General features: G+C 37.9%; 1 protein-coding gene across 3 annotated transcripts in view; it reads left to right on the forward strand.

Moving 5' to 3' along the window:
• PRKACB (protein kinase cAMP-activated catalytic subunit beta) overlaps window positions 1–17,157 on the forward strand; it is a 76,178-nt gene that overhangs the window by 29,917 nt on the left and 29,104 nt on the right. Inside the window, exon 1 of one of the 3 annotated variants that reach the window (XM_009468218.2) lies at window positions 7,846–8,077. The exons of 1 other annotated variant lie outside the window; for it this stretch is intronic. In XM_009468218.2, coding sequence (XP_009466493.1) covers window positions 7,891–8,077 — 187 coding nt within the window. In that variant the 5' untranslated portion in view covers window positions 7,846–7,890. Of the gene's footprint in view, window positions 1–7,845; window positions 8,078–11,288; window positions 11,617–17,157 lie in introns of those variants that run through there. One more of the 3 variants, XM_087733538.1, reaches the window with a different exon arrangement.

Genomic DNA, 17,157 nt, shown 5'->3' on the forward strand with positions numbered 1-17,157 from the left:
TTTTAGTTACTCTGGTATTAATCATTCTGGTCTTTTACTGTACAATACAGAATCTGATAGTAGAGTGTAGGTACTACTGTAGTAAAGAATTTTTATCTTACAAGACTTTAGCTTTGGTGAGCATTTTACTACTGTCCCTTCTCTCACTTCCTCCCATTATCCTGTATCAAGAATTAGCTCTAAGCGTGACCCCAGATCTCTCAGGTTTAATTATCATTTGTTAAGTGAGGCAGTCTTGACTCGGGACACGTAATGCCTAATTTGTCCTGAGCAGTGGTTTTCAAACATAAATGTGTCTCTTACGGGGCAATTCCTTAATATAATTAAGTGGCTGAATTGAGGAAGGATAGACCGAACCTGCGGATTCTAGAAAAAGTAGAGCTCATCAGCCTGAAGCTTTCTGTAGCCAAGATCTCCTCCACAGCAGCTGCTTACCTGCAGGAGCCTTTACTGTTTCTGTGAGAGAGACAGATCTTCAGCATTGTTGTTCTGATGGGAGATCGGCCAGAATTCAAGCAGGTAGCTTCTCCTTCAGCCCAGTCAGAGATTGAGCAAAATGTCCGAATTCTTAGTGTGTTTCTTCTACTTCAGGAACTTCATCTTATTCCTTTTGATGGATAACCCATTAATGCTCATTCTTAATGAACAGTATATTTTCTTGGAAATTAAGTGGACCAAAACCTTTGTCTGCTGTTAGTTTTTTCAAAGAGACAGAGTTTACTGAGGTCATATGCTAAATATCTTCAAAATTTAACCTTGGATTTTAATTTAAGTAAGTCCATACACTTACCTGTTTTTTCTAGACCTCATTTGTCCAAAAGCAAAAGCTTCTTCCTTAGTCTTGGCAGACAACTATTTTATGCAAGTATAACAAAATACACTTACACGAGTCTTAGGGTAGTTCCTCCTTTGCTGAAAAGTAACAGGGTTTGTACAAAACTTCTGATTGTATGTCAAACTATCTTAAATAGTGCTATGAAGTAACTACGGAGGGTTGTTTGAGTAGCTTGTGATCTGGAATGGCATGGACCAAGCAGATTTCTACAAGTACTTTCAGAAGATTTCTTGTACTTAGGTGAAAGCAGCTATTTCAAAGATGGATCTTCGCTAAACTTTGTTTTATTATGGAGCTATTGTGTAATCTTTATTCACATTCTGAAAACCTGTATCTTGCAATGTGACAATCCAGACAGTAAGCACCAACGACCGCATCACCTTGAAAGAAGCTGTAAGAAAAGCAAGGAGGAAGGGGCCGTGTTAGAAAGGAGAGGAATCCAGTTCTCTTTGGCGAGTTGGACAGTTTTGTGGAAGATGTGGCTTGTAATGAGAGAGTTCTCTGTCCCCTTCTCAGCACTAGATTTGGGACTATGACTGCAAGCTATTTGACTTCAGAATAACCAGATATGTGTTGATAGAAATGAGGAAACTTGATCTGCTGCCATGGTGTGTGTACATGGAAAATCACATCATCTTCGAGATGAATTTGTCAAATTTTGACAAGAAAACTGATGGGAAGAGTGAGAGCGTTTAGCTTGCATATGAAAAATCAGATGCTGACTACAAGGAGGGTTTGACTTTTTTCTTTTCCTTTTTTCTTCTCTACATTCTTAGTTATTTTTTATTCCTTTTGTATCATCATGGATAAAGACTAAATGATGCTGTTGGACCATGCAAGCCTTAATTTATGCTTCCTGATGAGAGATGAAGGTATTAGAGGTCTGCTGCAATTAAGCTTGTGTACAGTAGATGCCAGTAGAGGTCTACTGAGTCAAAATAGAAATATGACCAGCATTTCCATAGCAACAACTTCCTCTTGGCAGTCCTATTTATAGAAGTGCTGCAGTCCCAGCCCTAATACTGCTCTCAGAGGGGCTCTCTAGTAAGGGTTAACCTTTTGAGAAAAAAACGTACATGTAAATGTACACTAAGACTGCATGGGTTTACTTTCTTGTGTTTTATTAAACAGTGAAGTTATTGGTTGTGTTTATTTTGTTTGTATACATTTTGAAAAATCTTTGTTTCAAAATGGAAAACCATTAAATCTGTAAGATATTAGTAAATACTGCTCTTCCTTCCGTGAGTTTAAAAAGAAGTGCAAGCTAGTGGTATAGTGCTGGATGTATAGTAAAAATCAGAATACATCTGCTTTTTCAAGAAGCCGTTTTCTGCCTCTATTTCTACCCATAATTCTTTCTGAAATATGCAAGCCTGGAAAGACTTGAAATGGACTGTGTTTAATTACATAATTTCTGATGAAAATGTTCTTTTATTTTTTAGTTATGAAATGGCTATCTGCATACTTTGGTTTACATCCTTTTCTCTCAAGCTTTACATAACAACTAGAAAAATATCATACGTATTTCTTCAGGCTTACAGCACAGAATGCTCTAGGTTCTTTAGTACATTTTTTTAAGAAATTTTAGAGTTATTAAATGCTTATAACCTTCTGTATTTTATAATTCAAAATTAGACAAATTATTTTCTTTTTCTTAAATGTGTTGGCTGCATCTTTCAACTTGTAAGTATTTTATTGGCCAATAAGAGACCCGCTAAATTTAGCGAGATCCTCAAGCTCTTAAAAATGGAGGAACCCTCACTAACGCTTTGTATCAAATAATTGCTCACTCCTCTTGTAATAAATAATAAATACTAAAGTTAGACTTTCATTGTTGAAATAACTGATGCATAAAGGAAAAGATGTGCTTTATCAAGCCATCAGTTTTTAAAGCAAATGAATAAACTGTCTTTAACCTCTAGAAAAAAAGTTCTTTATTATTCATTTTTAAGGTTTCTTTTAAGTTATTTTTCCATAGATTACAAACAAAATAAATGTGCAGAAAATGTCACAGTGTGTCTTTTTTACTTGTGGATGAAGGCCAGTGCTGAAAAGGAGAAATACTAATCTTAAATATTTAAAATAAGAAAATAGAAAAGAATATTTTTTTTAGCCCTTAAAGAGAAGTAGAACATGCATAAACAGGCAGATTGAGACTCAGCTTTGTAGGTAACCAGGAAAATATTAGGTTTCAAGATGTGGAATTAAGACCTACATTTTAGTTAACTGTAGGTGATCTGAAATTTGTTTTGCGTCATGGATCCATTTTTCAAGGTCCTGCCAAGGAATACAAATAATTGTCTTAAAAACTCTTCTGTGTCTTTGATTGCAGGAAATTCATGGTTAACCTTCATTAAACACTAGAGAAGACACGCCCAGTTTTGACATAGTGCGAGAGAATTTCAGATCTGTGCATGAAACTAAGTAGTATGGCATTAGATCCCAGAAGTAAAATACATTTCAAAGATGTATAGATATGCTGTAGTTTTTAACGTTTTTCTATTTTGTACTTCTTTAAAATTCAGGAATGTCATGGTAACTTTACTTGGGAAACATTTTAAATATCTTAAAATGATAATATGTGCATTTTTCTGTATTCAGTTAAAGCAGGACTGTACAAATCATGCTGTTACTCAACCATCTAGGTTTTTTGAGGAAAGGAGAGTGCTCTCTGTCTTAATCCTTAATTTTTAAGGCTTGACTGGTAGGGTAGAATTGCTTCTTAGAAATTGAGAAATGATGTTTTAGCAGAGATTATTAAAAAAAAAATTGTCCATGTAGCTACATTATTCCTGGCTCTCTTTCAGCAAGAAGTTGAAAGTCTGTGTCTGGGTTATAGTGTTGTGCGTTGTTACCTGTGGTTGAGAGAGATACACTGGGCATCAGTTGCTGGGAAATGCACACAAGGTTATGGGTTGACCATGAGGACAAGTATGAATGGTTTTGTTGCCTTTATCAGATTAGAGGACCACAGCATTAGCCCTTTTCTGTGGCTATCATTGTGCTGTCTTTTTATAAAATTGTGGGAGAGTACCTTAAAAACTTTTACTGAAATATTATTTATCAAAATACTATAACTTACACATGTAATGTTCACATTCATAGCTGAAACTCTTACCCACCTCTCTGGGTGTTCTAATGTGCTTGAAAGTACTGCCAAGATTTAGTGGCTAGAATTTCGTGAAAATAAAATTTCTGCCTAAAGGAAATACTTAACATTTCAGTGTTGACTTTGGCTACAAGAAGTTGGAGCTTCGTTATCTCTTGTAGAACAGAAATTTTACAAATCGGTTAGAAACAGTGAAGCAACACTCTCTTAATTTTTCTATGTAACACTTTCCTTAAACTGTATGCCTAGCCGGTTTGAACTGAGTGTGTTTGGGAGCGCTTTGGCAGAGATGGCGCTCTGCAGGCAAAGGGAACCACCGCGCCAGCACTGAGCCTCTGGGCCAGTGTTGCTTGGTCAGGCACCGGGGTTGTGAGCTCCCTGGCATACACCAGGCAGCACATACGCTGTGTGGCCTGAGCAGCTTGGGTTTATTTTGCAATAAATATGAACAGAGTGGATTTTCAACACATCCCCGGCTGTAGAAACTAATAGGAGACCTGAGTGGCAACTGGCTAGTCTTAATGTCTTCAGACATTTATTGTTTTAGATAACTGACCTGAAGTAGGCCATTTTTTTGTAACAGGAGGGTTTCCTGGGCCACAGAGACTGTCTGTAGAGTAAAAGTTATTCAGTGAAAGTTAAATAAACCTAATCAGACTTGATACTATATGGGTCATACCTCTGTACAGTTTGACACACACCTGATAGCACTTGCATTGAGTGGGTAGAACATCTGGATGTTCCTGGTCTGGCTGGAGCATAGCCAGCTTTTGGTCTTTTGGGAGGGCGTACAAGCTTAACCACAAGCACTGCACAGCTTTAGGTCAAAGCTGGCTCAGGTTCTTCTTCCAGCTTGAAGCATGAGTAAGATGACCTCAAGTCTGTTTGCACATGTCTGTATAAGCATTTAATTGTATTTAAAAATTTACAAACTGTTCTAAGGAAACGCAGTGCCGGCTAGCAAGTGGGGTCCTAAGACAAGCAGAGCCACAGAATTTTGCCTTTGATAAAGCACCATCCATTGCTGATTACTGAGCTTTTGGGCAGTAAAACATTATGTTGGAGCTTGTGGACTCTGCGCTTTATATATAACATATAAAATACTTGGTGTGGATAAATTAACATTGCATTGATTTGGAAGACGAGTATGTCAATAAGATGAAAGATTAGGTAAAAGGAAATAGGAGATTGCACCTTTAAAGGTCGTGGACTTCATTTGAAGACATTGAAGTCCACGTGGGATGTGGGCTTCACAGAAAGTCAGTGTGGTAGTATCATTGGGCAATGCCAATCAATGCCAAAAATTTCCAAGATTATACACAGATAGCCATCCACTTTCCTAAATATGACCAGTGCTTTCTTTTCATGTTTTGCATGTGGAGAAGAATTTCTATAAGAGTTCACTGGCAGTAGTTTGTAAAATTCTGGCAAATGCAAGTTTTCTCTTATGATATCTTTTAATAATCCCTTTTTGGTAACCTGTTTTCACTTAAACCAGTTCACTTCTGTGGTCTCAGAGGGTGAATAATTCTGCTTCCTGTTTTTGGCACCTAATTCAAGTGTCCAGGTTAGTCACTTGGGTGCATTCAGAGCTCTGAATTTTGGTGGGCAGAGTTGGTCTCTGGCAGTTCCCGCATCTCTCCATTGGCTCTAGTGGGTTGCCCAACTCTAACTTACCTAATGTGAAGTGATGGGAATTTTGTAAATTACTCTCTCTGAGATCAGGGAAACGAAATGGTTTAGTTGAAGACTTGTGTGAAAGATAAGACTACAGTAGTGTAAAGGCTCAGAACCATGGCAGAGGAGAGAGACAAGATGAGCACGCCATCATACCAGGTGGCTTTGCTTACTGGAGAAATCGGCCAAGGTCAGAGAAAATAGTAGTCTCTTGGAAGGATTCCCTGGATGCCCAGAGACTTGCAGTGAGCTACAGGGGAGCACAGCTGTACAATTCCAGAGGGGTTATTCCAGCCCTGGAAAGTTCACCAGGCAGGGAAATAAGCATCTTGTTGTTTAAGTATTTCTTCTACTGCTGAATGGAAGGTGGCATAGCATTACTCTGTCATAAAGTGTTTGGCTATATATAGCACATAATATATCCCCTCTGCCTATTTGTGACCCCTGATAAGGCAAACATCCCCATGGTCTTCGCTAGCTCTTGTTTCTGGAAGGAGAGCCTTGAACCAACAGGGTGTCGTGGAAGTCAGTGTTGATCCTGCGACAAAGCAGGTAAAAGGCAGGAAGGCGTAAGGTGGAAAAGGACCTGTAATGGGATCCAGGGAAGGCTGCAGCGCCTGACCCTGACCAGGGAGAGCAGCCTGGTCACCAACAAGATAGCAGGTGCTCATCCAGATCTGCAAACCAGTGGGTAAAATATAAGTGTTTATACATTTGGTTTCAAATTTTGAACAGGTGCTGGAGAAAGAAATTACGTTTCCTGAGTATATCTGGAGCCTGAAAGCAAAGGGCGTTTCTGTGCTTCGCATAGAGTCCAGAAATTTAAACTGTTGCATTGACTGAGGCCGATTACAACAACTGTGGAAGTGCCAGTTAGGAGGAATGTAGCCAAATCTGTGAAGTCTGTCCCTCGGCATTTTTATTATTTTATCATTATCATAGGCGGTTTGTCATCGTGCTTTTTTTCTGAAGCATGGAGCTGTTATGAAATAGTTATGTAATGTCCAAGGATGGGTATCTGCTGACATTTGAAAACTATTCAGTGAGAAGTATGGTGGTGAAAAATGAGAGGTATGTCTTTAACACGTGTTGACTGTAAGACAGGAGACAGATTGTGGAAAAGTTATTTCAATCTTTCTTAAGAATAGCCTAAATTTTTAAGAAGCCACATCTTATATGTGCAGAGGATGTACTGTGAAACTGCCTAACGTACGTGTTTCCATTTTCACAAAAACGAATATTTAGTATTACCCATTGTAAGTGTGCAAAATTAATTTGCAAGTTAATGTAATTTAGTGTTAAATACAGCTTTCAATTTATTTCCCCTATGTCTGTGCGTTAAGAATGATGCTGTCAAGACTTACTCTACAGTTGAAAATACTTGAATTTCTTGTGAATGAAAAAACTTTCTTACGCAATTCCAGGAGACTTGCATGCAAAGCTTTTACAGAAGCAATGTCAGGAGCTGGTGACCGTGACTTTGTGACTCCTTCCAGCTGCCTCTGGGGCTGGGAGAGTGAGCACTCTGCTAGATACGGATCTGCCAACGCTGGTCATTCTGGTACTTTATTACTGAAAAAGTTAAAAGCATTTGGTTCATTCTTGAGAGAAAGAAGAACGCGGTTTTCATAAGTGTGATGCAGTCATGTTTATACGTACGTTAGAATTCAACCTCTTCAGTCTGATTTTTCTCAAAGGAGAAAAAGAATACTTCCCCCCGAATAATAAATGAATAGTTTCTTCAGTAGTTTCTGCAAGTAACCTCCTTAGAAACTCGTTTAGCTGAAAACATGAGGTTACTAATGATTAGATTACAGCTGGTTATGTTTGCTATGATGATGGTACTACTCCATCTTAATGACAGGGGAAGAACTGCAGAATAGTCACTTTTCTTTTTTCACATGTGATTGTGGTAAATGAAAAAAAAATATATCTGCCCTCTGATCTTTACTTCTGAACAAGTTGTTTACAGTATTTTAACGTAAAATGTATGTTTAAATATAAAATACGTGATGATTAAAAAGCTGTGAAAACGCATGCTAGAGCAATTATTGCGTATTTTCTAATAAAAACCACTTTGCGATTGACATGAAAAGCGACTTTCAGCACCTTATAGAGCTTTTCTTAACAGGAAGTAGAAGAGAGTAGTGGTTAGAAAACACTGCATACAGGAAGCTTGACACATGCACAGCTCTGAGGAGCTCTGGGTTGTCCAGCTCCCTTCAGATATTTTCTCTTTTGCTTTTGTAAAAGTCGCCGGTGTGTATAGATGGCAGCTCAGAAGGAGGTACCTTGTAACCAGTGCACAGGGACAGCCACAGCGCTGCAGAGACTGGAAGGTTTTGCGAATCGCCTTTTCCATAGGCATTCAAAGAGTGGTGCGCATGAACAGAGAGCGGCTCTGGAAAATGAGAGCCAACATTGCTCTGAACTTGCTGTCCTATGGGACAAATCAAGTAAGTAGGGGTTTTTGTTTGCTTTATAGATATTTGCTCTTCAGTATGCCTAGCAAGTGAAGGGCTTGCATATTTGTAATTGAATACGAACACCGATCTGTGATACATTCTGGGGGCAATTTTACAATTCATTACCTAAAGGTATTAATTCGAAGAATAGCATATTGCATCAGACAGGGGGAGGTGGGGAGCTGGTTCATGGACTGGTGGCTGGCAGGGTAATTTATCCCTCATCCCTTCTTTCCTCTTAAAGCACAGTTGACTTGTTTTGGCAAGCCCCCACCCCAATTTTTACTTCTAAATTACTTCCTTTATTTTCAAATTAAATCAGCTAGTTCAGCAGAATAGAAAACTCATTAAAGATTGTAATGTTTAAACTTTGGAGTAGGCAGACATTGCTGCACAGATTAAACTTCTAATTATAGGGCTTTTTGTCATTCATCGTTTTATTTTAAGGGATATATACATCAGAACACTCTAGAAAGTGGTAAACAATATAAAATTGTGTTCAATTTTAACTATTACGTACTAATTTAGTGTGGACATTTCTTAATTTGTGAACAGTTTACAGTATTATTTGCATGGATTAAAACTACTCATGATTGCATTTTGGGTAATAGAAGTGAGAGATTTCAAAAAATATCACAATCTAAGTAAATTGACATTTGATTTTCATTTTTTTTCATTTAAAGCCATGCATTATTTTGCAAAGCAATTATTGTCTCTGTGGTTAAATACTCGTTTTAAAATGTTAGAATATGGTAATTGATGATAATTTTGTTCCAGATTTCAGATTCATTGATGGATTTGAGATAGCACAATTATTTCAGCTGAAAATAGGCCTTATTGGAAATGCTTAGCTTCACAGTGTTACCATGAAGAAAATCAATGTTTATACATCTCCCTGCTTGCAATTTAAAATATTATATGAGTAGGGAGTGAATCTGTTCTCAGAGGATAAGCAGGAAACAGGGAAACAAAAAGGTGTTAATGCATTGACCTAAAATAGATTAAATCTAGGTCTCCCAAATGAGATGGGAAAGGATCAACTAGTTTTGTTGGGAAGATAAATGATGAAAGTGCATAAATTCTGAGCTTCCACTTCTCCAAAATACTTTCGGCTTGGTAAAAATAGACGCATACTTGTGTTTATGTAAAAGCTCTTTTTTATGTAAATAGCTATCTGAAAAAAATAACACTGAAGCATTTTTGTTTATATAACATGAGGAGAGAAATTATATTGACCTACTGACACTTACAAATTGTGACCTGTTTGTGTACAAGTCTCTACTATTTTTAAGGCAGGCTTCCTCGTATGACATGCTTGATGAGGAAATGGACTGTCGTGTCTCTTGATGATAAACATGGTGAAAATGGCTGTTCCGCGAATGCTATTTTAAGTCATAATTAAGCACAGTGGTTGCATGCAGTTTTTCTGAGCCGAAGTTACCAAGCTGGTAGCTGAATGGTGGTTGGTTATGCAGCTTTGGTTTCGGGGTGAAATTCTGAATCTTCATCCTGAACCTTTACTCTCAATTTGTAGATTATTTTTAAAAAGTAATAAATAGAAATACTGTAGGTATACATGGGTTATGTCTAGGTTTCAGGATTCTCATTTCACTACCACTGTAGCCAAAGGAGTGATAGAGAAGATAAGGAGTACAGTGGAGGGACTATTTCTGTCTACTACTGGCTCCTAATTATATCTTTAGAAAAATACATCATCTGTGAAAATGCTTTGTGAAAAATGAAAGAGAGAAACAGTTTTGTTTTGTTTTGTTTGTTTTACCCGAGAATTCAATGTCATAGAATTGCATAGGGTCACTAAATTCAGGTCGTAGATTAATTTCACAGAAAGTTCAATAGTGTTGTAGAAACATACTGGTGTTTGTCTTGTAAGGATATTTGAATATTCTCCACTTTTCTGCCCGTATCACTGCAACTTCGGAAATGTTGGTGTAAGGTTTTAGGTGAAGCTGCATAGCAGACAGTTAGTGTGAATTACTCTCAAAATTCAAGGCAAAAGCAGTCTTTTTAATTCCTGAAAAAAGTTTGGAAAGTGACTTCTCAGAATTTTTGTTGGTTTAGGTTTGAGGTAGAATTCATTTGAAAAGAAAGTTTACGTATTTATACCTTCTGCTGTAATGAAATACTCTGTTTCTACGTATGTCCTTTTACAAGCAGTTACTGCTGAAGCTATGGGTTTGCTGAAGGGGAAGGAGCTGCCCCCTGTTGGGTGGAGTTGTGGGTTTGAGTAATTTGCCATGTGGTCTATGGCCTTAGGCGTTTTTCAGTGGTTAATTGTGAAATTTGACATCTTTGCTTTGTTATTTTGGTATGTAAAGCATACAGTTTTTCTAAAGTGCCTTGGTTGATGCATGAAACGAATGTGTTTTGTAAAATCTTCCAAATCCAGTAGGGCAGAGGTGGCTCAGGATGCCGCGGGCCTTGGACTCTGTTTTAAAAAGCTGACCTGAGTGCACGTGTGATTGAACAGCCTGAACTGGTAACCAGGTCAGTTGTGCTGCATGGCCAAAGGATGAAAGGGATGTGATGGTAGTCATCAGAACGATATATTTCATTCTTAGTTTAGACATCTTGATTGTGACCACTTGCAACTATATGGAACCTACATTTTGATGTTTGTTTTGTTTTCATAGTTGCTTGTGGCTTTTTGAAAGATTGCAAGGGGAAAGGAAAGGAGAATGAGGCTGCTTGGTTTGAATGTAGAGACAGTAAGATCAGTGTGAATCTTTTATTGTTGAACGGATACAAATATTTTCCAAATCTGTGCATAATAAGAGAACACATTAACAACTCGGATAACTGAAGTGGTCGGGAGAGTCACCGCTATTGCATCTTTCTGTCATCTTCATAGTCTCTAAATTGCAAATGGATGGGTGTTGAATAGTCAGAGGAATATTATTTGGTCTCTAACTGATTGAAAATAGCATCAATATACTTTCAAATACCGTGGAATGTCTTATGGAGATTTAGCTGAATAATCACTAGATACATATATGCGTAGAGAAAAATACACGTGAAATATGAAATAATGTACAGAGCACATTGTGTGAATTGATGAAAGCTTTAGAATAACTACTAGTTGGGTACAAGTCAACAGATAATTCTGGTCTAAGGTTGCCATGGAAACAACCAGTGCTTGATATAATTGAGAACATCTTAAAACCTCCTGGTGTTTGCATGCTTTTTTTTCCCCTGCCATTTTGAGTTGCTTTAGACATGAATAGGTAGCATTGGTCAGAACAGAAGTAGTTAATGAACAAAACCAAATATCCGTGTCCTGAATATTGATTTTGGTTTACTACTGGTATCTTGTGCTTCATAGTTTTTTGCATCACAAGGAGCTTGTAAGGAAGAGCAGCTCTCTGGATTCTGTGTGCTCTCTCTTTCCAGTTATTGTATAAGTGTGTTTAGAGATTGAAGCACTGGTTTTGTAGAGATTAACATACTTCTTCAACTGTTGGATTAATATTAGGAGCAATATGTTTCTGAAAACTAGCTTTTCAGCATGAATGGTAAGTCTTTTCTGTTATCTTTAACACTATTTTTTGTTCCGTCTTCACAATCAGGAAAAATCTACCAGGTTTCTCTTTCTTGTCTGCCTAGCTGCATCGACTACTGATCTCTTTGTTTTTGTAATCGACTCAGTGTGGGTTTCTATGAAAAATAACTAGTCTTAAGGATTTGCAGGTTTTATTAAACATTTTGCTTTGCATAACTGATATTTAGTATTTGAAATTCTACTGTAAAGCTTTCTTTTATAAATAACTGTTCTACATCATTAAGTAAGGCACAGAATCTGATTTGAAAAATTTTGTAATTGAATTATGTATATGTCAGTTCACTGAATTTTCTGTGCCACGCATAATAAATTGTTTTATTTGAATTGATAAAAATAGAGAGGCCTTTTGAAATTATCATCATCATCATCATCATCATCATCACCTAAAAATTCTGAACTGGCTTTTGTTGTTTTTCAGCTGAACCAGCCTATTCCTCTGTGTTTTTTATTCTTTCTAAATGATGGGATAGCAGAATAGTTGAGGTCATTCATGGAAGTAGGGGAGAGGAGTCTCCTTTGAAATAAGATATTATAATAGATCTAGTAAACTTATCAGGCAGGTATTTGCTTTCCAAACCTGCTGTGACTACTTATTATAACGTACTTTGAATTTAATGGAATTATGAAGTACTTTATTCTTACTTGGAATATTATTGAAAGTTGTATCTAATTATATAAACTCTGTACATTAATCTCCTTAGAAACAGATATCCTTTGAGAATTGTTTGCAAAAGCCCAAATAGATCAGTTTCTGAAATGATGCCTTTTTGTTTCAAGCAGATAGTCTGGAGCTTTGGAAAATGACTTAAGAGGGTTAGAGATTGCTTGAAAAGAAAGAACAGTTAATCGTGTATATGGGGCTTGTGCGTGTGGTTTTCCTTTATCCTGCAAATTCAAAGGACCGTTTTTACAAAGGTTTCACTTTTGTGCATGGCATGAGATAAAGAGTGGGAGGAGTCACCCTACTGCCTTATCTAATATCAGCTTATATATACTTATCTTATACAAATGTGTTGAGGTCATCCTCCCTGACATGAAAAGTGTGGCTGTCGTTTCCTCGGTGTATGAAATACAATATACAAATGTCAAAAACAGTACAGATATTAGAACAAGGTTTCGGAACTTTGTGCGTACATTATGGAGATTTATGTTACAGCGTCACGGCTGTTGAAGTAAACCTAAACGCGGGCTGTTCCCGAAAGAGGTGTCCCAGCCTTCCTTGTGTGCTCCCCGCAGCCCTGTGGGGATGGATGCTGGCAGGCGGGAGCCCTGCGGGGAGCCGGTGGGGAGCTGGTGTGGCCTCGCAGGCTCACAGCCAGCCTGCGCTTGTGCCGCAGGGACACGGTGGCAGCCCGACCTCCCCGCCAACACCTGCCCCTGCTCAGCCTCTCTGGAAAGTGAGGGTGAAACTACAGCCTCGCTGCGCTTCCTTGGCATCACGCGGCCACCTTCGTCTGCTGATGGAGAGGTCTCTCGCTGGGTCAGAAAGTCTCTGCTTTTCACCAGTTACCAGGCTGGGTTTTCCATCACCTTTTTCTCTGTTTCTCTTACAGTTAGGTTGTAGCTTCCACAGGAATTAAGGTTGTTGAAAACAGCTCTATGAATTTTGAATTTTGCTGCTTGGGTGGTTTGGCTTTTTTTTTTTTTTTGATGTTCTGTTACGATTGAGTCATTTTAAGGGCATACATTTCTTACAAACTAGGTGAAAAAGAGGTTACAGGTGTTTTGTTTTGCTGGATGTTTTGGTTTTTTTGGGGGGCGATGGCGGTGGTTGTTTTGTTTTCTTTTCTTTTCCCTGGGGCTTTTTTCTGCAATTTGCATCTGTAGATTTCATTCATCTTGACATCCAGACTCCCGGTTCCATTAAAAATAGAAATAAATAGCTGCAACTTTTACCAAGTGTCAGTTCCCAGTCAAAAGGATCTATAAATCAGAAGTCTGATTTTGACAAGGGAAAGGTGACTGTTTCCTCCTCCATCAAGTGAGGATTAGATGAAGTCTTCACTGTAAACATTTCCTCATTTAAACCACTTTTGCTTTTCAGTGCACCTTTGTGGCTGTCTTCACTGCAGCAGTGTTACATTACACCCTGTCAGTGGATAAAATCAGATGCTCTCCTTCTGAAAGATTGCTAAGATGCAAGTGAAGCCTCGATGAAGAAGTAATATATTTTTTTCAATTGCAAGTACAATTGGCTTACTTTTTTTCTTTTTTTTTTTTTTTTTTTTTCCTCAGGAGAGCTCCAGTTATATGTTGGTTTTTTTGGTTTTTTGTTTTTCTTTTCCTTCTGGAAAGACTTGAAAGAAGGAAAAACTGTTTTTCTGTCTCTTTGGTTTAGGGTTTTTATTTTGAACAGCAGAACATTCTTGAACAGATAAAACTGGAACGCCAAGTAACTTTAGTAGCCCCAGCTCCCAGTTCTGAAAGGTGCTACTCCACTAGATCTTCTATTTCGCTCGGAATAGGCTTAATACTCCCAAGTATCACCAAGTGCATGATTGGGCTAGTACTTTCGAATGCTGCAAATAGAGGTAATTGCTGACACAGAAATTTACACTCATAAGATAGTAGTTACCAAATGTGTGTGGAGACAGATGGAGCAGTATGAGGAAAGAGTATGAGCAATGCCGATAGACTCTGCTGAATTATTGTCCGGCTTTGCGTGCACTGGAGAATAGCCATGCTTCAGGAGTGAGGGTGAAGGGTGGTCGTGTAAATATCTTGGTTATGTGCATTGGGAACATCTTTTAAGGGCAAGGGACAACAAGTAGCAACTAATTATTCCCACTGCTGAAAAGACTGTAGAAAATGGAAGGATGCCATGGAATGTCCTGGTGCCAGAACTATACCTCTTCCTATATGCATCTCATGGGACTAATGGTTTCTTCCTTTCAAAAATTCCCCAATGTTACCCATTACCTTCTGACAGCGGACTAGGCTAATTTCTTAGGTGTTGACCTGGGTTCACATTTTGTTCTGATTCTTGCATGAAATATTTGAAAAAAGAAAAGGCAACACAAGGGTTGCTGCATTGACGTAGTTCTTAAAACGCATCCATACAGTGAACAGGCCCTCAGGGTGCTTGGTTTGGAGCATAAGCAAAAAATGAATTTAATAAAACTGGGGTTTCTTCCAAAGGAAAGGGTATTTGGTATGTTGTAATCTTAAAGCTCTTAAACTGTGACTGGCTCTAGTCCCTGTTGTTACATTTCTTGCGTGTATTTTGTTACCAAAAAGATTTTCTTCTTTCCTTGGTTTTTAGTTTACATCTCAAATTGTTTATATAATTATTTGTTGCTGGTTCCTCTAAGAGGTGCTGCTGGTACTGCTGTTGCAGGCCAAAGTTCGCAACACGAGTTTCCCAGCTTTAATTATTGAGATTCTTAGAGGCACTTTTGTAACTAGAATAATGTTTTTGTTGTTTTCCTGTATTCATTCTAGTTGCTGACAGATACTCCAGCCCATTAAGAATTCATGTGGTTTAGTTTTTTTCATTTAAATTTTTTTGCAGGGTTTGCAACTCAATTCTGTGCAAGTTTTATGCCTGCCTTTTATCCAAATAAGCACTGATTTTAACCAATTTCTCTCTAAAGGCCAATTCTTTATCAGAATGGATAGTAAACACTCTTACCTACTTTTTGCCTGCCCTAATCATGAGGCAAACAAAAACTTGTTGTTCACTCAATGTGTTGAATTGTGAAATGTGTTTATTTACATAAGACTTCCTTATTCAGGAAGTCAGTCTCTCTGCTATTTAAGGTTATAAATGAACTTCTCCTGCTTGGCTACTTACTGCAGGCAACCCTTTCCTGTAAATATTGAAAGTGTTCTGAGGGAGGTATGTCAGTATAGCCATGTGTCAGAATCTCAAATCTTGCAAAGAGATGAAGAGCTATTTTGCTGATTTACCCTGACAGCTGTGAAGATGTGTCTTACTGATCCCAACACATCTATATGAGAATTTGTGTAGTTTTGTTAATGCAAGCGCTGAGACAAAGTAGCTTTGTGGTAAGCAGACTTAGATGTGAGTGCAGTTAAAGCAAGGTTGGCGTGTCTACTATTATTTTGATGCCTTGTATGAAATATTTGAAAAATATTGGGGGGGGGGGACCCAAACTTGTAAAATGTATCCATACAGTGAACAGCCCCTGCGGTTGTTTAGTTTGGAGTATAAGGAAGAAATTAGTTTAGTAAAACTTGGGTTACTTCTAAAGAAAAGGGTATTTGTGCCTGAGTCTGTCTAGATTTATGAGAGGCATTGGCTGCTTGCAGGGAATTTGTTAGTCAATATGTAGATCAGGTCAACTACCTGCAGATTTATGCTTATCGTTTCTAATAATCTAACCATAAAACATACTCTGAATTATAGCTGCCCAGTAATATGTTATCCTCTTTAGTCACCGAACTTTTAAGAAGAGGGAAGGTAGGGCGGTAACATGGAGAGGAAAGTTGGTGCTAGCCAGCTAGCTGTATATTAACAGTGCAGAGGGGTGGATAGCTTAACTAGAGGAAAACTGCAGCAGGTGCCATAAACGTTTTGCTTGGTATGTGGTTTTGACTGTAAGAGGAAAATCTGATTATTTTGTATATTTGTATTTAACTAATAGAATTTGCTAAAAACCTGTACTCAAGAATGTGATACAAGATATTTTATAGTAGTGCCCTAGAACATTTTGGTCTTGGAACTCATTCTTAAAATGTATTCTTTTTTTTTTCCACATGGTAACCATGGAAATATATGCACTGGAGAAACAAGATGTGTTTGAATTGTCACAATTTTTGCACACAGTTTTCCATTTTCTTTGTAAAGTAATACCTGCTATATTTCACACAGGAAGGCAGTCTTTTACGCTATAGATCCTATGGTAGTTGCAACATTTTAGATTACTTGCTGGATAAAGTTCAGCTACAACTATAGAAGATGGTACTGCACAGATGAAGCTTAATTCCTAATTGCTCACAAAGCACATCAACGTATGATAATTGAGGATTTTGCATGTTAAGATTTCTTCACATAACTTTTTCTGTATGAACTAATTTTATATGTAGGGAGTGTTAAGTACTACATTTGAAAGTAATTGTATTAAACTTACAATTTATTAATTTGAAATTTTAAGTTAATAGAATTAACTTATCTGATACAGTAATTGAAAATTAATAAGTTAGAATTAGAATTATTTCTCTGAAGCCTTTTCAGTAGTCCAATGCCGTACTTTTATGGTCATGTTACGCTAGCACAAACTGGTACTCCTTCAGAAAAGGAGCCGTTCTCCTGCCCCACATATTTGCCCGTTTCCACCCCACTTCTCCCTTCCCTCACCCCAGGAGAAGCAGTCATGTGATGAAAAGAACTGGGAGCTGCTGTGGATTAAAATTAGCTTCCCTCGTCCTCCCCTGCCTTCTCTCCATTACGTTTCAATCTGGCCTAATTCCCTGACCTGGCTTGGCAGTCAGCCACAAGGATGCTTTTGCTCTTTCAAGGAAGGTCATGATA

Source organism: Nipponia nippon, unplaced genomic scaffold, assembly GCF_047370975.1.
Source record: "Nipponia nippon isolate SJK-2023a ecotype South Korea unplaced genomic scaffold, ASM4737097v1 scaffold_5, whole genome shotgun sequence".
NCBI lineage: Eukaryota > Metazoa > Chordata > Aves > Pelecaniformes > Threskiornithidae > Nipponia > Nipponia nippon.